This window comes from Calliopsis andreniformis, chromosome 12 (assembly GCF_051401765.1).
Source record: "Calliopsis andreniformis isolate RMS-2024a chromosome 12, iyCalAndr_principal, whole genome shotgun sequence".
NCBI classification, from domain to species: Eukaryota; Metazoa; Arthropoda; class Insecta; order Hymenoptera; family Andrenidae; genus Calliopsis; species Calliopsis andreniformis.
This window is the reverse complement of record NC_135073.1, coordinates 6,732,996-6,757,938: the sequence shown is the minus strand read 5'-3', so window position 1 is coordinate 6,757,938 and position 24,943 is coordinate 6,732,996. Positions and strand designations below refer to the sequence as shown.

General features: G+C 36.4%; 1 protein-coding gene across 3 annotated transcripts in view; it reads right to left on the bottom strand.

Moving 5' to 3' along the window:
* The window catches only part of Cnc (NFE2 like bZIP transcription factor cap-n-collar), a 139,143-nt gene that overhangs the window by 82,077 nt on the left and 32,123 nt on the right, over window positions 1-24,943 (bottom strand). For all 3 annotated transcript variants that reach the window (XM_076389779.1, XM_076389780.1, XM_076389781.1), the window contains exons 2-3: window positions 11,297-11,461; window positions 4,881-4,956 (exon numbers count right to left, since the gene is read on the bottom strand). In XM_076389779.1, coding sequence (XP_076245894.1) covers window positions 4,881-4,956; window positions 11,297-11,461 — 241 coding nt within the window. The remainder of the gene's footprint in view (window positions 1-4,880; window positions 4,957-11,296; window positions 11,462-24,943) is intronic.

Genomic DNA, 24,943 nt, shown 5'->3' with positions numbered 1-24,943 from the left:
TGTATGTATATTTTAATAATCTTTCCTTCAGAAAATAATACAAGAAGAAGTTCTAACACTGAATTTAGAAAAAAAATAGTTTCACTGACAAATTTTTTAAACAAATCCCCATCATTTCAGACAACCTACATTCACTTTGGAAAAATTTGAATGTCACTTGTTCTGCACCCACTATCTACAGTATCTAATATTAAATATCAACAAATAAAGACACTGTTTAAGGCATTGTATTCTTAGTTGAAGTTCGTTCGAGGTTGTTCCCCGTGTTCTCTTACTAAATCTTAAAGAATAGTGACGGCCATGGAATTTGTGCTTTCTTTTGTCGGGCGATTCATTAATCACACAATGCCGTATGTCGAGTAGACGCGATCGATCGGCGACGAGATAGCCGCGTAATGAGCTCCGGTGCTCTTGTTAAGCTGGCCTGCTGCTTTGTAAAACGAACTTATTATTGCAGAATCGAATTAATTTACCACGATCAACTGATCGATGCAGCGGAACAAATTAGTAAACTGTACATTCACAATCGCGACTCCCATCTAACATTTCGTTAATTCAGTTTTCAATTTTTCCCGCGTAAATATTCAATCGACTGCTGTTCGAATCGAACTATTATTTGAAGGAAAATCAAAAACAACTGCTACGAATTCTTATTTGTAAAATCTGGGCACGATCAGCAGGAAGCTGTATCCGATTTTTGAATGAAAAATATATCTAAAATCTAAATAATTAGATAATTTTATTAAATCAGTTAGAACATGAGATGCAGATGAACGTTATTAAATAAATATTGAACAGGAGCAGGAAATAATCTATATTTGAAAGATGTTTAAAAACCTAACGAAACATTAATATTAAAAAGTAATGTAATAGAATAAATTTTCTATAATACAAAGTACCTATTCTATGTGGAGAGTAATTATTCAGTGAGAACATTTTTTACTCTTTTAATTAATCTTGCTTCTTTCCCCGTGGCTACCAGCCATTTAATGTAATGAAACGTAATGTAATGTTATGCATGTCGTGAGTTGTTTATATTTTTTCCACTACATAGAAGCCATATAATCTCACGGGACGATCCGTATCAGTGGTGGCTGCGCGTATGTTTATGCGCTAAGCGTCGGTAGGAGTGGTTAATTAAAAAGTCAATCAACTTGACAATAGAAATAAAACCATAACGCAGGATTTATTACGGTCAGAATAGCGTTTCATGCATGCAAAACTGTTTTACTGGGATCGATACCACTTTCTCGAGGGACTGTGGCTCTGGCTGTTACGTTATTAGCGTGCTCAGCAAATCTTTCTCAGAAATTAAATGGTAAATTCGTAGAAATTTCTCTACGACTACGAACTAATTTTTCGCTTTACGCCAATCAATGTTGTTCTATAGAATTTTTGAAGAAGTTAATGAGCAATAGAGAAAGGGAAAAAATTATTCTGGTGTTCTTTGCTCACTAAATCCCATTTTTATTGTAACTAAATTTGAATTTATACGCTGATGCACTTTTAAATAAACTTTTGTCAAATTAACAACTTTGAAAATATCACAGAAGTAGTTATCAGTACATAATACCTTTGTTAAAGTTTATGACTGATATAATATTATCGAATCATCTCAAAAGAGAGTGAAAAAATAAAAAGGAATATAAGCAATCGATAAATCACTAACCCAAGAATCCAATAAATAGAATACAAAATAGTATATTAACTAACTATTACGTCTAAAATAACAAGAAATTAACGACTATTGAAGAATACTCCAATTCGTTCCTCAAGCTCAGTACCCTATCAACGCCTGCTCCAATATTTAAAGCACAACTCGCCCCATGAGTACGATTGGTTGCCAGCGCTAGGGGCCAACCAAAAGCCTCTCCTAACTTCTATGAAATTGTCGTGTCGACTGACATCTACTCCTATTCGCCACTCATCCTCAAAAACGCAGCACCAAAGGATGTCAGCGAAGACAGCTTTCTGTCCACCCAGACATCTCCCACTTGGAATCAAAATTTCCATGATAGCATTGATTTCCCTACCCATCTCCCAGCCATTCCTAGAAGGATGATGTTAAGGGGGTCAGGCGTGGACAGAGTTTTTGCTTTCCCCGAAGAGGGAGAAAAAAGGCTAGGGTTCACGTATAACGCCGACATTTTAAAAAGGTTTTAACGAGCGAACCTTCGTCAAGCGTCGATACGAAACACGACGTAGAGTGGATGATCGCGGCGGGCTAGGCGCGCTCTCTGGGCCGACGAGACGCGGCGCGACGCAAAGTAATTAAATGCAGAGAAGAAGGGGGAGAAGCGAGCCGACCGAAACCGAGGCGAAGCGAGCAGAATGTGAAGGGCTGGTCGGGGCTTGGTGGGGTCGGAAGGTAAGGGAGGGAAGAAGGTAGCGAGGGCGTTCCTGAAGCCACTCCCCGACCTTCTCTCGACTCTTCGGGAACTGGAATCTGACTCTGGAGACTCGTGCGCGGATACCTGGATGAAGTGCACCTTGCCAGCTAGGTAAACGTCTCTCTGCTCCGTTTCGATACCTATTGTCCTTCAGATCCACATGGTCAGACAATCCTGACCTGCGAGTATCACTGGTTATCGGTAGCCTGTGACGTTTACTTGTTTCCTTGCGTCGCAAACAGGTAATCCAAGTTACCTTAATCGACTCCACGTGTCGTTCTATTGCTAAACGTACCGCCACGGACTTGAAAGACATAATGAGACGTAATGTGTATCTGGTTGCGTAAGACGACATATGTTACATAAGTAATTATGCACTTAGGATTTCGTATGATGAGAGCGGTAGAATGTTTTCATGCTTTGATTTTGCGAGCAATGTGACTAACGTAGTTTGCTATGTGTATTTACGATTATGTATTGGGAGAAATTTTTTCAATAAAGCAGGTACTATGAAAATCAATTCTTCACTGTTGCATTAATTTTCTAGGGGCTGTATTCAATTTCTTAAAACTTATTGATTTCTGTTGCTATGAAGACAAAATGATTTGTCATTCATATTTGCAACTTCCACTTAACAATGTTTTCTCTAAATATATCTCTTTGTTGTCAAATGAAAGACTTTTTAAGTGATAACTTTATTTAGGTGACCTACTGTAGCATTTGTTGAAAAAGGCTCTTCAGAAGTAAAAATACCTATTTTTTAATAATTACAGTACTTATGTCATCTTTTCAATATAAACTGATTAAAACTGCTGACATTACATTTTTTAAAAATAATTCTTCAATATCTTCTTTGATGATATTGAAGTTTAACTATACAGTTTGGTCTGTATAGTTAAATTTTGGTATAACTTTAGAAAAATTTCTCAAAGTCGATAAATACTGAAAATTAATTACTTAACTTGTATAGGATATTGGGAAATTTATTTTAAAAACTAAATAACTCTAATGTATCGCAAATTTAAGTACCTAAATCACATTTTAGATTTTTGGAGTAGGTACCTGCCTATTTCACTAGCTACAAGTATGAAAAATACAGATCAGAATATTTAACTTTTCCTTCTAGTCTACAAATCATAGAAGTTCTGCGACGAAATTATTCACACATTCATATAATTGTCGTATCATTGAAAATGTATGTGCTTATACAAATTTGTTGTCTGTACTTTTATGCAATTTTTCAAGTGTCTGAATAGCCGTTTCCCCTCTATCCTTGCTGTATTTTTAGTTATCCATGTATAATTGACATAAAAATGCATTCAACTGGTCAATGGGCACATTTAACCAAGCTGTCTATGGTAATTAAAGTCGCGAAAGGTTCGGTTAGGTGCGATCAAGTTCTTTTACTGCAATGAATGTTCCAACTACCTCTTACAAATTCCCGCATTAATTCGACACGCCTCGAATGTAAGCAGCCACTTTTTAACTGTTGCAGCTTTTTACGCGTACTTGAACGTTTAGGATATATGAACCGTATCTATCATGTTTGATTGACTCTTTAATTAGGGTTCGATACGGAAGTTGACCATTCTAAACAGCTTGTAAACGTGTTACATAATCAAAATTACGAGACTCTTTCACATCGTACGTTTACATAAACTGCAGGTATAAATTTGTTTCTTTATTTTCAGTAGGTATGTATGTGTTCTCAAGTCTTACATGGGTGATTCATAAACGTGAGTAGGTATACAGATATGTACTCTTTAAATTGATGGAGTACATTGCAGAAAAGACAAGTTTTGGTAAATGTATGTTAATTAATACCAGTTATTTTAATATATAAATAATAAAAGATAAATAACAAAAAGAGGAATACTGAAAGAACACTAGAATTTTTCAAAATATTACAAAAAGGTACCTAAAATGTATGAAAATTTTGACAGTTTGCTGTAGCGTAATTAAGAATTGTTCCACTAAGTAAGTAAAGTCATTCACCCTTATTTTCACTAATGCCTCACTCTCAGGTACGCAATGATACTTCCAGTACAGGTAAAGGAAATACGCATGTTCCTTACAGGTTATGAGATAAGAAAACATAAATATGCAAATGGACAAAAATAAAAATAAATGCACGATTTTCAAAATATAGTAGATATCTAACTCTATTACACGTTATTTTATATATAATATACAATAAATAAGATATAATTTGTTAATTTTCAAAATTTATTTTTGTTTTAGATTTAATATTTGATTTCTCTAATTAACAATGAATTATATTTATGTAATTAATTCCTACGAACCACCTGTGCCTTTTGAATTAAGCTATCAAACAATATTAGATTCAATGAAATGAATTAATCATTTTTGTCATCATGTTTATGACAAAACAGAATAAAAGCTTAATTTTGTTAGGAATTCAATCTTTTGCATACCTGAGTTTATTAGAAAATTTACCCTACATTTAAGAAACATAATATTTGCACTCACCAGTTTCGAGGTCAACAGTGTAAGGGAGACCAGCCCACGGATCATTTTCTTGTGATTCGAACTCCTTCGTGTCCTTCTGAAAAATGAACCCCTTTTACGCTCAATCGAGCGACCGAGTCCCCTTTTATTTATAAACACACCCTTTTCATAATATCTCGGGGCATCATGACTTTCAGTTATGCATTGAAGAAGATATTCCATACTATCAAGGTACATCGAAAAAGAAGTACACTTGACACTATCGTCGTCCAACTAATTAAAAGAAAAATAATGAAATTCAAAGTTCAAAACAATAACTCCATCACTAGTCCCCACATCAATTAGGTACTTACTTTCTTCTTGCAAACAGACCACATTTAGCAATGTCCCCTAAAATACTACTGAACCCTCTCGATTTCTGCTTTATGATAGAATAATATTCAGAAATGAAAACTGGTATCTTTTAATGACACTGACTAATAAGATACGCTACTCTAGTTGTCAACTATTCATACCTTACTTTACCTTCACATATCAGTATCTTTCTGACAGTTTTCTCGAGTACTGACTGATAATATACACATACATCATCATCAGTTGCATTTGAATAAACAGTGCAGAAGAAAAACGAGTGTCAATGGACCCTAACAGGAACCATCCGAATATGCGTGAAGAAAATAAACAGCACTTACGCTGGTTCGTTTTCTTTCCGAGACAGCTCACGTCGGTAGAAATTTCATGTTTGACTTCGCCCAAGATTATATGCCACTTCTCCAATGAAGAGAAGCAACAAGGAACAGGGTGAAGGCTCGTTCACGGATGAAGTCATTCTCAAATTTGAAGATCGCGTTCAACGCCGAATCAACGCGCCTTCTCGTTGATAATCAGAGGATCAGGGACGCCGTTCGCGTAACAATGACCGAATTCAATTGGACGGCATTCGAGAGAGCGTCAAGGCCGAGGATCATAGAGACGTCATAATCAAGCGATCCTAACAGCAACGTGAAAAAGAATCGGAGGGCGCTCGTACGCTCGAGGCCATAGATCGGCCATGTCGGTTATATACGAGCTGCAGTGAAATGAGTTTAATGAAAACAGCATTGTAGTCGATCATTAATCATAACGACTCTCTGATAGTGGCTATCCAACCACTAGGCTTCTCTCTCTTCTTCCCCCAACCCCATGCCTGCCCCTTTTCATCCCCCATCTACCGTTGCCTCAGTCTCTTTTTCATTCTGCGTGATGTATCGTCGTTGAGTGGTGCGTTATCCGAAGACCCAGGGGTTATGAATACGAGGTTCAATCAATCCCTCTCATCTTTCGATCGAACAACTTCCATAAAATGAAATTAAGTGCACCGTAGATGCGCGCCATAGACGATTGGTAGGCAATTTGAAGATTGGTGTTTCGTGGTTAACTCTAGAAAGATCTGAAATAGGTACTGACTAACACCATGAAGTCTGTAAATGTTCATAATTTAATTTGTCTTCTTGAACTATTGACCCTACTAATTTATGTAGTATAGTAATTCCTTGTTGTAATGAGTAACAGGCTTCTGAGATCAACTCTGGTGCTCAAACCCAGTTTTATTTTGTTAGAGGAATCAGAGGCGGTGAACGAATCTCGGTTGTTCTAAGTAATTTGAATCTATAATGAATATAGTAATGATCTTATAATGAGGGAAGATTGTATGTACTTACTAAAAACTAAAAACGAAGGCAGAGGAAAAACCTACTCTTCGAATAGTGAACTAACAAAGGCACTATCACATATACCTATCTAACAATAAGTGTAATGAACACTTTCCTAACGTAAGATAGTCACTAAAGTAAGCTACTTTAATCTGAGAAAGAGTAGTTTATGCCTATCAAGCATGAACACAAGAGTTTGTTGCGAAAAAAATCCAATAAAAACCAGTTCATCATTTCAGTCAGGACATCACACGCAAAAATGCCAACCCAAAGCACGAAGCTCAAACTATTACGATAACTCCAATGAACGATGTCAGGAATCGTCCACCATTTTGCTCCTAAATTTCGTCCGACAGAAATAATCAGGGAAGAAGAAGGAAGCCAAACCCACTTCGGATCTCTGGGCGCGTTTTCAATTTCCAGGTCCATCAATACGTCCCTCGGAATCCCCCTGCCGAGCTGCTCCAATCTCTTTGACTCTGGCCTCCCCTCTCTTTTTATCCAGCTTCCTGCCTCTCTTTTTCTCTCCCCCCGTTTCGCCCCGCGGCCAACCGGCTTTCTTCTTCCTCACCCTCACCCTCGCCCTAACCCTCTTTGCTTCAACTCGGTCCATCGATGGCGCCCCTTGTGCCAGGAGATGCTGCATACATCTATCATTTCGCCAAACCCTCGGCGATTGCATCCAGCCAACAAATGAACGCTACCCGTTCTGACGGTTTTATGAATACTCCTTCGACGTCTGCCGCGAGAGGGTACGTCGTTGTTTTCGAAATCCTTCCGCCCCTGTATCGCGAATTACACGGCCGCACCTCCTCCTTGATCCCATTGCCTCGGTCCTCCTCTGGTTGATGGTCTGCCGGACTGATCGAAGGAGGCTGTTTCTCGCCGAGATGGAAAAGCTATCCGCCGTAATGGAAGCTGTCGCCTCGGCGGGCTCAGATCGTTTGAATCTCACGGCGAGTCGAGAATTAAAAATTCGTGCCAGTCACTGTTGCCGAGTAATTGTTTTATGATCGGATGGGAGATGTCGTAGGAGGGTGTTGATGTCGTTCGGTTAGATTTGTTGGGAAAGAATAGGTCTGTAAGTTAGGGGGAGCTTTGAGAAATTTGAATTTTGGTTTGCTATTTTGGGAAAGAATTTCAAGTGTGAAGGATGCAGCGTGGGATACAGGGACACACAAAGTTATTAATGAAATATCGTTAACCTGTTCGCGTCGGGATTTCGAACAGTAAATAGTGGAAGACAGTGTGTTCAGAAATTAGCATAGTATATTGAGGCACCGAATGTAAGTTCTGTTTAATATAAACAGATATTAGCAACTGATCCTGGCCCTGCATGAACCTAAAATCCTCATCTTTCAATATTCTCGTCACTTCACTCATCCTAGTGCCTCAAAATTTGATTCATTTTACGACCACCCTAGATATATTTCTGGACCAACTATACCACTTGTACGCGTCAGCGTGTTAACGAATATGCTAAATTCATGTGTTTAAGTTTTAAAGATGTCTTTCTATTGAAATTAACCCTTTGCACTTCGATTAAGAGTTGTGCCTAAGATTCAAGTGTAAAAGTTGAGAATGAAATAAGTAAAGAAAAAAATATATGTACTGCAGTAGTTCTCACGATTATCTAATAGTTTGTTTGTATATGAATGAACCTGTGTTTTGGAGCCACGAGTGTAACTTTGACTGTAATAGAACAAGTCAAAAGAAGAAACATCAGAAGAAAAAGTTTTAGTTATTATATCTTTTTATTTGAGTTAGCTATAATGCAAAAGAGTTGCAAATCTAATCAATATTTTTTTATATGATGTCTTCAGATGCAACAAAAATAATATATGATCATTTCATCTTAAAATTCCTCTGTTTCTATTCATACTGCCTACTGACTGATTCGCTTTACACTGGAAATTTCAAAATAACCTTCGCAATGGATACACCTACAGTATTCTGCAAGTTAATGCAACCACATAAAATTTTTAACATGAAATGTGTCTTCTTGGTGAGACGGAATTTGTCTACCTGCGTCGATGTAGAGTCAATTCATTTTATTCCTCATATAAATATCTCAAATAGGCTTTGTGGCTACATTAACTCGTACAATGCTCCAATGAAGAAATCTGTAAAACGTGCTTATAGAGAATAATTTTAGAAGAAACTGATTTGCATGTTCCTAGAATCATCCCCCACATCAGGACGAAACCGCCATAGAATTAAGAAACAAGACAGTCGTCAATATGTGGCGAAAAGGAGTCAGAAAGAGAGAAAGAGCTAGAGCAGGCGACTGGACCTCCCTTTGTTCTCGACTGTTCACGAACCACACTTTGGATCGATCTGTCCGCTTTCGATCAGGATCGAGGTTCTTCCCCGTATTATTGAACCCTCAAAGGCGGCGATATGCCCTCACAAAGGTGGAACCCGCTGGAACAATGCGATCTTCGAGGAGGAAGAAACCGACAGACGAAGCAAGCAGATAGCGATGCGGGAAAAGAAAGAAGGAACACTGACTACCGAAGGTCATGAGAAGAAGGGAGAACTAAAGAAGGAAGATCGATAGAGGGAAAAAGAGAGAGAAAGGAGAGAAGGGAAGAGAACGAACGTCGAGAAGTCTGATGGGCTACCCGCCCAGAACGTCGATGCAACGTCATTGTCGGTGACCATAGTATGGATGAGCCCTCGTAGCATCGAATCTCCTGGATACTTAAATGCTCTTCGTGTCCATCGACCGAGACGCCTCAGAGAGAGGAAATCGACTTTGAAAAAGTTGCGTCGTCGAATGGAAAGTGAGCCAAATCAATCGCCCGACACGCAACCACGATTTTGGTTCATCGACGAAGTCATGCCGCGTTTAGCAAAACATGGGAATTGTTTCAGTCGAGCTTGTTTAACTTAAATACTATTTCTTGCGGTCACAAGGAACGATTTTTTGCTTCGCGTAATGGGGATCAATAATGATCAAGATTGTTTTATCATTTCAGAAATGATTTATGCAATTTACAATTAATTAACCTATAATACACACACATATTATAAAAGTATAAGAATACTTTTTAAATCTTCAAAAAGCAATTTTCAATATAGGCTTGTATATCTTAAATTTTTGCATAATTTTTTTAGTACCAAAAGTAGGTATTAATAAAATAGAAAGAAAAGCAAAATAGGAAATATGAAAGAATGCAAGAAGACTTAAAGGGTTTAAAATATTCCCGCGTAAGGAACTAGGAGAAGGACAAGATCCAAAATCGATAGTGCGAGGTTTGAAACACCAACCGAGATCGTATCCTAAAGCGAGTGGGATGGATCCCTTCGATTTAATCTCTTTTTGGTGTCTACTGAACATGACTTCCATGGTTTCTGCGGGATTATACCTTTGACTGATCTATGGCTGACCGATTACCACGATGGATGTCATATGCTACGGGTTGATAAGAATTAAAAGACACCCACGAAGATAATTCTTGTCGGCCAATAGAAGAAGGAAGAAGACTGTAAAAGAAATTCCTTGATTGCTCTGACTTTTGGCTTTAGATACTTTAGCACTATTCAAAATTAAAATTAAAAAATGAATCATTTTTTCTGGAATTGTTATGACAAATGAATAATACTTGTTGAATATTTTCTTGTTTAGTAAAATTTGTTTTTGGGACTAGAATATATTGAATATTATGTTTGCATAAAATATAGTGAGTTATATATTATGTTTTGAAAAACTATCTACTAAAGAAATTGTCGATAGTCGCTAGATTAGCTAGATTCGTTAATTGATCATTCATATGTATCAAACATCCTTATCCTTGCTTTTCTTATATTTAACAAATTTTCTTACTCTAACTTTTTCATTTCGCCATGCTCATTCTTAGCAAATAAGTATACAAATTCGAGTCTCTAAGATGCAAAGTGCTATCAGAATTCTTCTCAAATTAAGCTAGAAAGCCAATAAAAAATAAGAGCAAATGGTACAAGAAAAATGTGTCATTAAACCCCTACAGAAAGCTATTGATTCGCGTGTCGGATACCCATCGAAAGGGAATCACGATACTCGCGGGACAACCTAATACGTGCGGCTCGTAGCCACAATCCAAGCGACTTTTATGCGAGACGGAACAGTCGAGAACGAGAGATTGTAAAGAGATAGCCACCCCGAGTGCCGAATTCTTTTGTAAGTCAAGCGAGTGCCGTCACCTTTGTTTGATGCCTCACCGTCGACTTCACGAATCGATATCGATCTATCGACACGGATCGCTTGCCTCTCCTGCTTCTATCTACCCAAGTATTAATACGATCGACTGCTCGACTTTTTTTTCATCATTGTCTCCGACCAACGCCGATCGTTCCAATCCAGCCAACTATCATAGTCAACTGACTATCCTTAACAACCAAAGGACGAAGAATGTGTTCCCACGAAACAGATCCAACAGGAGTCTTTGACGACGATTTTCGTGATCGATAGTCAAGAGGACAGAAGAAGGAAAGTAAGTATGTAAGATTGAACGTGAATGCCGACGAAGATATAGAAGACGTGCGAATTCAATGGCACTTCGAAGAGGAAGTGCTGCATTCTGCGGCACGTGAAAGCAGAAAGTAGCTGGGACTTTGAGACTCGATAAACAATAAGCTATTAATCGCTAATTGTGGCCTGTCTGGAGGAGAAAGCGACTTTAAGATCTATATTATTCTTGGAGATTTGTCAATTAGAGAATGAATTGGAACGATGATAAGAGAGATAGATAGGATGCTACAAACCTTCTCGTTGTTTGAATTGATAGCTTCCAGAGCTTTTAGTTTTTCAATGTCATCTTCGGTTCCCTTCTCCGATGTAGACGCTTTTTTCGTGGTGGCTGTTGGTTCCACCAACGTGAACCCCAGGTCTACGTCTTGCTTCCAGAGCACTTCGATCAGATCCATATCCTGGAAATGGAAATTCTTATTAGAAGTTTTTTCTCAGTACGAAATTACGTAAACTATTGTGTCTGGACTAATGTTGTGCAAAATAGTATCCAAATGACAAATAAAAAACGATATACTTTTTTATGTTAAGAATATTAACACAACTTTTACTTATTAAACGTGGAGTACCTATGTGTCTAGTAAATTTTTAGATTTACTTTTTATGGGAATTTAAAATATGCAAAATGTCACACGATACTTAATATTAATGATCTGAAATATGAAGTTTTGTGGTCAATTACAATTGAAATCATCTCAAAAAGACCTCTTTGGGATTCATGGTCTATGGTTAGACAAATTAGTAATTCTTTGCAAAACAACCTATTTGAAGTTATTATGTTTTTTAAGATACTTGGTACTATAACTAATTATGCAAATAATGTACAAATTAGTACGTTTTCGTGGTAATGAATGCTCTGAATAGCAGGATCTTTGCTTCTTATCCTGAATAATTCTTTTCTGAAATTATAATTTATTACAGAAGAAACGAACTAAAGCAAACTTTATTTTATACACATGAAGTAACACAATACACAGTTGTGTTTAGTAACATGTATATTTTTTATTTAGAAGTACGTAACCATTACATTAAATTGAAAACACAAGAACTAAATTTTTTCTCACGGAAAGAAAATTCTTATAGAAAACAGATCAACAAAAAAGTAGATATCGTTTAACAATATTAAATTTATCAGCCAAATTGATTTGATGTAAAAATTCGAATTTATTTAATGAATTAGCAAATTACTTAAATTATCTTAAAAAAATTGTATCGCTTGTTATGTAAATACAATTCTTAATACACAATAATTCAATTACTGTTCCATAACTAATTTTCACTTTACTTATTTATACTTTGTAAAATATTCTACGTTTTATATTACCCATAGGACTTTCCACTTTATAATTAATATTCTAAATTGATAATAATGTTTCATAAAAGTTTCTCGGCCATCTAAATTGAAATTATCAACAAGTTAGATATTCTGTCGTTCATTCGTCAACTGTCAGGCAAGTTAATAACTCTCGGTCCCGATCGGTTGTTCGAAATCGAAATCAGGATCGACCAGATTCATTTTTGTTGCGATCGAAGTGTCTTTCGTAGGGTGTTCCATCGACGAGTGTGTACAAAAGTGCATGATTAATGATGGCCGAGTATCGATGCATTTTGAAATGGAGGAGATCGAAAGGAGAAGAAAGAACCTGGGAAAAGGGACCAATCACATGACGGGGCAGAATCGTCGGGGCAGCTGGCCCGTAGCTTTTAATTGAGCCAATTTCGCCGAGTTCGTATTCAACCTCGTTAACTAATCTACAGATTTTCTTCGCTAATTTAAACCCGTGCCGTTATTACGGGACTGCATAAGGTAAGGGATCAAGCAACGTAAGCGATGACTGCAATTTGTCAGATTTTGCGAGCAAGATCTCATTCTTCGGAGGAACAGTGTTATCGATCGAGACGATTTTAATCCATTGTATTGCAATTTTTCTTGGGTCAAATATGTTTGAGTAAACATAAAGGAAAGGGGGTCAAATTAATTAATCAAAGTGTAGGTAAGAGATCATAAATAATTAAATAACAAATTACTGAGGACGTATTGAAGGATTTTTTCATTCTCTTTGTAAAGTCTGCTGCATTATTATTGGGTAAAGGATTAATATAATACTTAAGATAACTTATCAATAGTTTCACGTATGTATTAGGATATGATAAATCGATAGGACAAGTATCTTTTTCAAGTATCAAATATCTTTTTTTCTTTTTTTTTAAATTTAGTAAGAAAATGCACCAAAACCTATCTTTTAGAATATTAGTAAATTTTAATAATATTATGAAAATAAAGAATTTTTCTTACCTACTGATAATTCTGTGTAATCAAAGCATATTAGGTTATGAAGAGGAAAGGAAAAAACAGTGCAAAACGTGAATCCTATCACATTAAATATTCACAAATGTTACACTATTAAATAACGTGCAAACTTCCCAAAATTTGTTAGAAACCATCTAGCTGCGCGTTCTGCACTACGCAAGAACAGTAATGCGCATGCGTATTTACGTGACCACAGATTAGCTATGATTCCCGCGCTTTTAACCTATATTCAAATTTAAATAATTTTATATCCATGTGCATATCTTCCTAATGTGGGTATTTACACGTAAATATACGTTTAGTTCTTTTTCGATATGGTGAAAATACCTGTAAACTCGTGATATGGTACAGATATATAATAAATTTTCTTACAAAATGTATAAATTCAATTTTAGGCTTATTTAAAAATATTTAAAAATATTGACAAACTGTTAATAGATATTTGTTGTCGTCTTTATTATCTTAAAATTATGGAATTTCATTATATGATTCCTTTTACAAGTAAATTCATATCACCTAAGTGAGACAATTTCTTGTGAACATATTCTGAAACAACTGTACCTAGAGCTAAATTTACAGAGATTAGAGAGTAATTCATCAAGTTATTGCAACGTATTGTTTCTAATACTATAAACAATAAACAAAGAACATCGATCTACAGTCAAATCTATCTTTAACATATCTGTTACAGTATTAGATTTATGCAACTCCAAAGAAAATTGCTAAAATTGAAGTCTATGTATAAAAAGTTAGTACAAATTTCCTAAACAAGACACATGAGAAATACTACCATACAAATGATTAAAGAAGTCATCATATTCTTTTTTTGTGTTATTCATGGGATGATCGATACTCATCCATTGGTAATCAATTTCTTCTACATTTTTACTTCCCACTATTCCAAACAATCCTCTCACAGTAAGAATCACTGCAATACACCCTCTCCTTCCTTCACCCACTATTCAAAGCGCCAATCTAACGATTTTCAAATGAAAATCGAAGACTTCTTTACTAGATTCCCGCGGTACACGTCTCGTCCACCCGATATCATCTTCCATAGATCCAATTCGTCAAGATCAACCCCTTCCGTCGTATCGAACGGTCCGATCGGCGTTCCCGCCGTAACCGATCGCACTGCATCAGATACAGTTATTTATTTATCACGCGTACGTGTAATTTCATACAGATCAATCGGGACAATTGGCCGACGTGTGCGCGGGGGTTAAGACAGAGGCGGTTTGGCGCGCAGTCATTAATCTCTGAGCATCGTTATCGGCGATCGGAAATTTTAACACGACGCATCGGAACCGAAGGGTAACGGATATGTTTCTGCATCACGCTCGATCACGGACGCGCCTTTGAAAATTACTTCACCGAGCGTGTAATTTGATGCGCCGCGGAGAGAACGAGAAAGAAATGGAGGACGCGGCGGGAAGGAGAGACAGCTGAGCGTGGGTGTGCATATAAGGTCGGCCATATTGGTGGGACACAGCGGGATATCCGCCGCGCCCACAGCTGGGCTACGCTCTCTTTCAGCTATCCTTCGCTCTCTAAGACGGGCCCACGTTTCACCTGGCACCGATGCGCCCGCTCCAATGATATCGACGCCTTTAATTTTTATTCGATTAGCCGCGGCCCGAGATAAAGCGGGCAGACATCGACTGAACGGGGAGCGAAATGGGCGAGGGGCTTTACACTCGGTTCCTCCCCTTCTTATCCTCGCTTGGAATGTTTAAAAGTCACCGATAATACTGAGTACATGCATTACTTGTATGTAAGTATTTTGGGCACTTTCATAGGGTGGGAAATGCATAAAGTAAACTTCAATTAAAATTCTGTACTATAGATTTAGCTGCAGACCTCGTCTTAGACGATTATTGTATTAGGTATACAAATATTGGTGAGAATAATAGCTGATATCAGTTAGTATAAATGTGTTTCACACACTTCCAATAATGTGAAACTGTCCAAATACATAGGCACGGTAGTGTAAGTAGGTACTTGACCAGCTGTTTATCGTTCATTGATTCGGAGTAGATACTAGAAAACGTATGAAGTTTGTCCGCCATTTTAGTACATATCTATTTTTAAGAGATCTGTTAAGGGGTGAAACCACTCTAGAGGCAGAAAAAGAGATCTAAATTTGACAATTTATTTTGGGAGTATGACAAACAGAATAGAATTTATTTTCAGAGGGTTTATTTAACACATTCAAGTGTGAAAAACAATTTTTTTTATTTTCAATTTCATACAAAATCGATAATTGAACCTTTTAAAATTTTTTTCCACTTTAAATCAAATAGAATACTGTTTCTATGACCTTAAAGTATCGTTTAAGCCAAAAAATATCGATTTTTTTAAAATCCTAGAATGGTTTTACCCCTTAAGTAGACATAATTTTAGAAAGAATTTTGAGGTATCTATTCTGTAACCTTGTGTTTCTGAATTATTTGCAACTATTGTTAATGAAATAAGAAGTAAACTACTATTTTATATTGTTATCTCACAGATGTTGAAATAGTGTGAAAGAAGATTGTCATTTTTTTATTTTTGTGAAACTAGTGTCTTTCTGATACTCTAATCTAATGCTCTCAAAGGCTCATCTAAGTACATACTTATATATCTCTATTGTTTCTTATTTATTTTGTCTACATCAGCCGTCTTATTAATATCTATAACTAATTAAAAATTACATTACTCTGTAATACAGATGCGTCGCCGATTTGACTAATGGCAGGCCTGAAAGAAACGTGTAGTACCTATATACCAATCATAAGGTATGCTACTATGTACTTAACAATGCGTCTGGGTTACAATAGAACATATTTCATGGTCAATTGTATACTGTTACGTTATGAACAAAAAATGTAGACTTTGTTACCTTAATATCAGATATCAAAATGTGTTAGTCAATCTTAACAATGCAATAAATTATATTTTTATAATATGTTTAAACTATTGAGTAAATCAAGTAGTTGCAGGTCCATAGATATTTATAAAAAGATATCAATAAAAATTGTAATTTAATAAAAATATAGTTACTAAATTATACATATAAAAGATAAAAAGCATTCTATTAGCATTGAGACAACTTACTCTAAATATTGTAACAAGTATATTACCTAATAGAAAGTATTCAATATTGTATATTTCAAATTTAAGAGGGATCTTGAATAACCTCAGAGACCACCAAAGAGCAACCTTTATTTTAAGAAGGATTACACAGTGTCAAACACATTTTTAATTGGGCATACAAAAGAATACGATAAGAAGATAAAGCTGGTAATTTGAATGTCTCTTAAGCTATCTGATTTCAATATGTCAAGGATATAGATCTTGTTTGTCATATTGACATGAAATACAAGATTGCTGATGTCGTGTATTTGTCACGTTGGTCTGTCACAAAATACATTATGAATAGATGTGTTCGGCAACACAATAGTATGTGGAAGTGGTTTTTCAAATTACTTTAGAGAAAAGACTTTTGATCTAAGAAAAGAGCACTTTCAGAGACATGTGTACGAGTGACCCGAGTCCTCCTTTTAAACTCTTTCACTCTAAAACTATATTACTGAATAATACTTACAAAAATTAAAGCAAGTAGTAATAATTCAATAGCTTCTGTCACACTATTTTTTATTACTAAATTTAATTTCTGTTTAAGCACAAATTTTACCCAACGACAAAAACAAGCCCTAATATTTCAATATTTAGGTATAATGTGCATATAAATGTCAAGAACTTCGAATTAAAGAACAGATTAACCCAGTTTGCTCCAAAACACACAACCATCAAAATGTTACGTATAGGTACATATAATGGCCATAGAAGACGGTTAAAGAAAGCGCATAGTCAGAACTTGCTCTAAAAACACTGTGTAAGTTAACAAATGGTAAAATATCGAGAAAATCGATTCGACACGAGATGGAAACGCAAGAAAAGAAGATATATCGAGCAATCAGCAATTACACACTGGAAACGATCGGATAACTGTTATCTAATATCGCTCGCCTCTGTGATCAGGGACGATGTCGTCGTGTGTAGGTTTCGAGAGAGTGAAGTAGAACAACTTCGACGCCACGATCTCGTGTTTTATCTTGATTAGTTATCTTGGAAAACATTTTCGCGGTCGATTGTTTCTTCAGCACCGGCGTAACAGGTGCGACGATTTCGCTGCTCTCAAATCGATCTGTCTTCCTACTGAAAAGATTCTGCTCTCGCAAGACGCGAGATGACTGTACGTTTTATAGCTCACTGTATCCAATGTCGATAGTACAACACCGTGCTAATGTAATTACCCTCCATTGTCGCTGCTGACAACGCGCAAAGACGATCTCTTGATATAATCGAGTATTTGCAAAAATGATGGGTTATCGTAGATACGTAATGGTATCAGATTAACTGTTTTATAGGTAACAAGTTGGACGGAGCTTAATTCAATAAATCGGTTACTTTTCTTGAACATGTAGGTACCTGCCTGTTACTATGAATGATTTAGTATTTCATCTATTTTTTAATATAATTTCGCAATTAGTTGATGTATGTAATGTATTTATTGATCTCTGAAGCGTACAGTAGAAAATTTATAACTACTTGAATGCATAATAAAAATAGACAGAAAAATTGAAAATAATTTACCATATACCTACTTTTATAAATAAAAAATTTTTCAAAATTGATTTTTTACTGAGACAAAAACAAGTTTTCTCTTAAATTACAATAATAATAAGAAGAACCAAGATAATTTTTACTTAATATTTAATAAAGAAATTACTATTCTTAATTATTTCTAAGAGTAGAAACATTAATCATCTAACACTTGAAATCATCCACTTTCATGTACTATACACGTGTTTTAGTTTGATTTGCACTCAAGATAAATTCTCGCGATATTTTTAGCCTCACATAGCTATCTATATTAATTAAAATGTTCGTTTGTATCTACAAGAGTTTTATCGTTTGTATTCGCCAAACATTAATAACACAGTGAAGCACTTATTACATAAACCTGCACTTTCTATGGCATTCCTTTAGACACATTGGAATTTAAGAGTACTTTCAAAAACTACTTTCAAAACCACTAGACACACTGCAGAATTTCGTATGAGCATTGCCATATAAACGAGTAAATGTATTATAATGTTTAAAGCAAATCTGAACCTTCTAAGGACAAAAACAAACCTAATTAGAATAAAAATCATTTAACCCAATTTATCCATTACGAAACACAGAATCAATGAACAGAAAGAAACTGATGAAATATGTCAGAGACGAGATGCAATATAAGAAGAAGTAACATTTAATGATGAATACGCCAGGAGTCAAAGATTAATTACACCAAATAAGAAGTTCGAAAAGCGTCTCTCTGGTAATAAGTAATCTCTACAAATTTCTGGGTAATCTCGTTATGGCATAACGCCACCTTTTCCTTTCTCCGACCGACAGTTGTGCATCGAATCCTTTACAGAACAGCGTACATCTCAGCTAGTGAACTTGTCAGGATGTACCTGACTGCGAACGATAAATAGGCCTAATGGTGCTTCTACCGTTAGGTTGACCAGGTATTATCCTCGATTTTCACGCCACCCTTTCGTCATGCGGCAAGAGCATTCCGACAGCTTAGTCTGCTCTTGTACCAGAAATGAACAATCCTCGAGCGAATTTGGTTGCTTTTAAATGCTTTCGTTGATGTGTTAAAAAGCTCGAGAGCAGAAATGCTTCATTATAAAAATATAAAATGTACAGAGTGATTCAAAATTAACGAAACAGAAGGTAGTAAGGAATAATTTTTGTTTGATCAGCATGTGTCTTTTCGAATTGTAGGTACTACTTAGGAACCAAACCTTTGAAACGTTCTTAACAATGTGACGCTGTTATTTGTGATATTTATGAAAATAATGTGTAACTGAATAAATAACACACTATAGCTTCTAACTTTGTTTTCATTTACCTTTTTTACTAGGTAGAAAGTTCTACTGAAGTCTCGAAATTCCACCGTGGTATTGAACCTGCAATGTACACCCAACCGAGTCGAATATAAACAACGCGATATAGAACAGATATGCTACAAAACAAATTGATTCGACGTACTAGCATCTTGCCTTCAGAGTTAACACACAGACTTGCCGAAGGAATAAATCAGCAAAAGACTAATTTCCATTGAGATTGGCGAAGTGCGAAGCACAGCTAAACGAACAATCCCAAAGGAGGATCTTTCTGCACTGCTTGTAAAGTAATGACTCTGCAGTAAGTAAAAGGAAGGAACCGTGGCGAATGATGTTCCGCAAATCCTGCTTGCTGTTCATAAATTACTTAGTATTCGCGTAGTTACAAGTGGTTTTGGACATTTTGCGGTAGACCGAGATGGACACTGACCGCTAATGGGTCCCATGGGTCACGCCTACTGATCTCGTGGGTCTCTTCCAGAAAAAGGGTCGTTCTACTGAAAAGCTTCGACTCTGATATCTATCAAGCAAAACGAGGTTCAAACCACAGGTTCTGGTTCGATTTTGCGTATAGCTAGTGCAAACACTGAAGGCTAGGTCCATTGAATAAGGTGCACTATCAAGATCATACTCCGAAAATTGAGTTCAAAGACTTCCAAGTTCTACCCAAGGATCTGTTGTTAATATGTATACATAGGTGCTTGATTATAATGTTAAAATATTAAAATTTAAAACCTAGATACAAAATAGTACAATTTTTTAACTGTCACTCTTTTTGTTTGCTTCAATTCTTAAATACTAAAATCGAGACATCTGTGTGGTATCATTCTCATCGCACATGTATCATTACATTATCTGTTCAGTAATAGTTAAGTTGACCAATTAGTTCTACGCGTTGTTGATTATTTAGATTAATGATGTCACTTTGGTAACGAATATTTAGATCCAATTTCACATACTGGCAGGAATAAAACTGCAATTAACACATTCCTGAGTGCACGTGCTATATAGCTATTTACTGATATGATTTCTGATTACATGATTCGGTGATCACCCTTTGCCTCGTATTAATGTATCTTTAAATCACTTTTTATTCTGTTATTTACGCCGCATTGAGAGCACTCTTTGTAATACAGCATATTAGGAATTTAATTCAACTGATAATTAATTTTCAGAACAGATACAAGATTCTGAATCAGCCAGTACGCATACTTCTGTCTCTATACTCTACTGTACCTATATTTATACTATTATTGTATCCTACTCAAACACAAAATCTGAAATTGACAATAATATAAATCCTATTTTCTTGCAAAATTTGAAGAAGCATATAAACACTGTTTACATGAACCACATAGCACTAATAAGATATCTTCTCGAAATGGAGTAAATTTAGTAAACAAGTAAAGAACGACTAGCAGAAATACAGCTGAAAATGATCCTAGATTAAAGTCCCTTTCCAATAAAGAATTTCCGATAATTAACCTAATCGATTATTAAATCCCAAGGGAAGGAAGTTCCTCTGGAAGTCGTCCCGTTACTCGGTTCATGGCTTGAATTGCTGCAGGTCCGATGAAAAAATTAAGCGACTTTCTAAAGGTAGAGTGCGTCTCGTCGAGAGAGTAGATTCAAAGGCATAAAGCATTAATTTCCTGGTTTTAATTAATGCGTCGTGCACGCAGCCGCACAGTAATGGCGGCGGAACCTCTGTACGAGGAGGGGATAAAGGAGAGGGGAGAGGGAGGCGCGGCTAAAAGGGGAATTTGATTAATGATCCTGCAGGATCTGGGGCGCTGGGCGAGGAGGAAGGGAGGAACTGAGTGTATCCTGGGGGACGTCTGTCTTGCCACAGAGCTCCGATCGCTAACAGCATACCTCTACTTTGGGGATCGCGTTTTTCACATTTTTAGAATATCACTTCGTAACAAGTTTTCTTCTACTCCGATAACATTGTAAGAATGTCTTAAAGAATCTCTTCCTTTTTCTTCATCCATTTTTTTTCCAGCGTTGAGCGATGATAATTTTTAATCATCGTTAATGTGCGTTAAGGATTGTGATAACGTCACTATGATTTACATTCAGTTCGTTTGATTCTAACCGCCCAATTAGCAAGAGACTATCGAGTCTCTTCGAACTACCGAGTTGCTGAGAAGAAGAAAGAATGTGGAAGCGATTCTAAATGGATATTTTTACTAGCATATATTTATAGTTGCGTGACTAGAAATAAATCAAGTAGGTGTAGGTACATTGTCAGCCTATGGTTTAAACCACTTTGTGAATTAAGGTGACTAAGGATTTTTTTATTAAATAATCAAATTTAAGTAAGTAATTATAGATTGTGATTCTATAAACTTTCTTTAATTTTAATGGAACCAAAAAATGCTATACTTCGTTGTTGAAAGTATTAATGTTGCATTAGAATGGTTTATCATAAAGTGAAGCTCTAGTGAAAATGTGCAAGAAATTCTAAATTCTTGAATGATTGTATACAAGCAGTGAAATTTAGTTATCTATGGACGCTGCGAAGGAGAAAAGCTGATACAACTTGTGTGAACCTTTTCAAACATGGAATAAAAGAGGTTGTACTATTTTGACAATTGATCTGTGGTAAAGAATAGAGCTTTCTTAAAGTTAATTACAAGAAGCTTTTGTTAGCAAAAATTCATTATCGTTATACAAGAAAATACTATTATTGGAGCAAACTGGTTTTAATGTTCTTTTTTCTTTAAACAGGGTACTGCAATTATGTTTTTTTTTATAAAGAGTATTTGCGATAGCTAAGTACGCATACAGTAAGTTTCACTCTAGAGAAACTGTTTCTTGAAAAATAAAAACGTCTATAGACTAGGGACAGGATCTTCTTAGACAAAACCTTAAACTCTATTTTTAATCAGATCTTAAATTAAGATATACTTGCATGAGATAATACATGTTTATTCTTCTTAACTATGTCGTTAAAGATGGCTGTTTAACGATTAACAAAGCTGTTTAAACGATGAATAAAACATAGTCAGATAACACTTCAAAAAAATACTACTTTGCATAAACACAAAAATAAACATAATGCTACACAAATAAAAATATTGTCTACTCACATAAAGCACAATAATTTCATGCAAGAAGATAACTCACATTACCTAAAAGAAAGTAGCATTTTACATGAATAGAATAGGTACTAATCCTCAGACATCTAACTGATCAATCCCACACCAACACAATCCCAAAATCTTGACCTCCTCCAAAGTCCACACAAAATCCCATTTACTCATAACCACCTCCTCGCCGCTCAAAACCCCTTACAATCCCTCCCAAAAATCCAAAAAAATCAGTTCCCGCAACAGAATCCTCGTCGTTTCGCCGACAATTCGATCTACGAGCACACGGAAGACAGGGGGAGGTCTATCAGCGGAAAAAGCATGCCGATAGAAAGATGGATCATGCAGGAGGACTCATGAAAAATAGTTCCGCCAATATCCACGCGGGTCGGAGCCAAAGCAGCCCCTATCTCATGTCCCATCGACGTATCATCAATGTAATTCGTATAATGTATCCATGCAACTCGAAACGCAGAGAAGAGGAGGAGAAGAGAGGAAGAGAGACAGGGAGGACACGAAGGGACTGGGGAACGAGACGGGTAAGGAGAGAATAGGGAAAGAAAGGGAAGATGGGCGAGAGCAGGGAACGAGGGAGGTCGAGAGAGGGGTAGAGAAGGGAGATGCGTATTTATGTGTGGGATATATCGGAGGCACTCAGTCAGGGGCGGTGCGTGTACAAAGGGAACGCCGACGGTGCCGTCACGATCGTTCACCCCAACAGGGGCGTAACTCTCTCTCTCTCCCTCTTCCTCTATCCCCCAGTCGATCTCTCGCTCTTCTCAACCCCTGCGCCGCGATATCAGAGGCGTACTGCCAAGCCCATGTATTATGTATTCACCGCATTTTATTCGGCCGAGCACGTTGCCCGTAGACGAAATAAGAAAGCCTCGGCGAGCAGTACGGAAGAAAGAGAGGGCAGCGGCTTGGCTCGAAATTATAAATCTCGTTGGAGGAATTAACGAACAGCGTTTCGCGGCGTTATCGCACGCGCTGGTGAAACAGCGCTCGGTACATGTCAGAGCGAATAGCTGCGCAGGAAAATATCGCGTGAACCCTGGCTTACGGGGGATACTGTAAAAAATGAAAGTTTCGACTACCTTATGGATTAGCCCTTTTTTCATGAATTTGATGAGTAGAAATATGGACACAACCGTGCACAGGTATTGGGATACTTTCATATTATTGGATAATACATAGAAGATATATGTTTTCTTATTTATACTACATCGTGTTAAATATTATTCTCATCGGTATTTGTAAACCTTATATAATCGTCTGAGATGAGATTTGTAGTCAAAACTATACTACAGAGTTTTACTTGGTGCATTTTACCGACTAAAATGTATTGCACATTAATTTTTGAACATTTACAACTATGAAATTCCTCGATATACATCCTCAATCATTTCTCAGTCCATTATCGTGATTTTATTTCAGATTTGAAGTAGATTGACTTTCTTCTCAAGTTAACCGATCGTTAACCAATCCAGAAACCCTTTTCTTTCGCGTACGCTCCAGAAACTAGTCAAGCCAGTATGTTACTTTTATCAATCGTGCAGGAAGTTTCGTTCTTTCGATTTTCTGTATACCCACTACGCTGTTTTTCCGACACCAACCGTCGACGTTCCCTAACGATCGTTCATAATTAATATCTTGCGCGAGTTCCCGCGAATATCGCGCAAAAATGTCTTGTCTTTGATTAAAACGACAGGATCCGCTGATCCAGGGGCGGAGGGGGCATTTTTTTAAATAACGCGCGATTGGTTCGAAGCTTGTAATTACGCGCGGAAGGAAACCGGTCTTTGCGCCAGTGATTTCACGATGGACGCCTTTGCTCCGTTATGGCTACCATTAGTGCAAATAAGGTCCTGGACTGTCAGCCTAGCCCAACTAACCACACTGGCTACCCCTCAGCAATACTTTCATAAGCATTAATTATGTAGACTAACTGGATTCACGTATGTGTGATCATATTATATAGAACACCAGTTTTAGTATTTTATGATAGCGAAAGCGAAAATAATAAAAATGTCCTTTCTTGAATATCTGTTTTGTTCGAGTGCATTCTAGAAGATGATTTTCTATGAAGAGTAGTCTTTTGACTGTTATCTTGAATATTTTTGTTAGTTTGAAAGGAAGACAAATTTGCTATAGTAAATTGTAAAAAAGGTACTATGTGAGAATATGAGAACTTTTTCTTAAGTAGATAAAATGGTGTTAGAAATGTGGAAATTGTTTGTAGCTTTCTTTTCAATCTCTTAAACGGAACATTTTTATACTTTCTGCTAATGCTTTTTAAGATGAGTATAAATAATATGGAGAACAAGATTTTTTGAAGTCATCCTATGTTACCAGAAAAACAAGACAATTGCAATATCAATTTATGAAACATCTGACTATTGAAACATCTAACAAAAGAATTGCTTAGTTGGTAATCAAATGTTTTTACGGTAATAACTAAATTTTTTCCATTTTAATCTTGTCAAATCATCTACAAAAATCATCAGTAGAAAATTAATTTTTCTAATACAT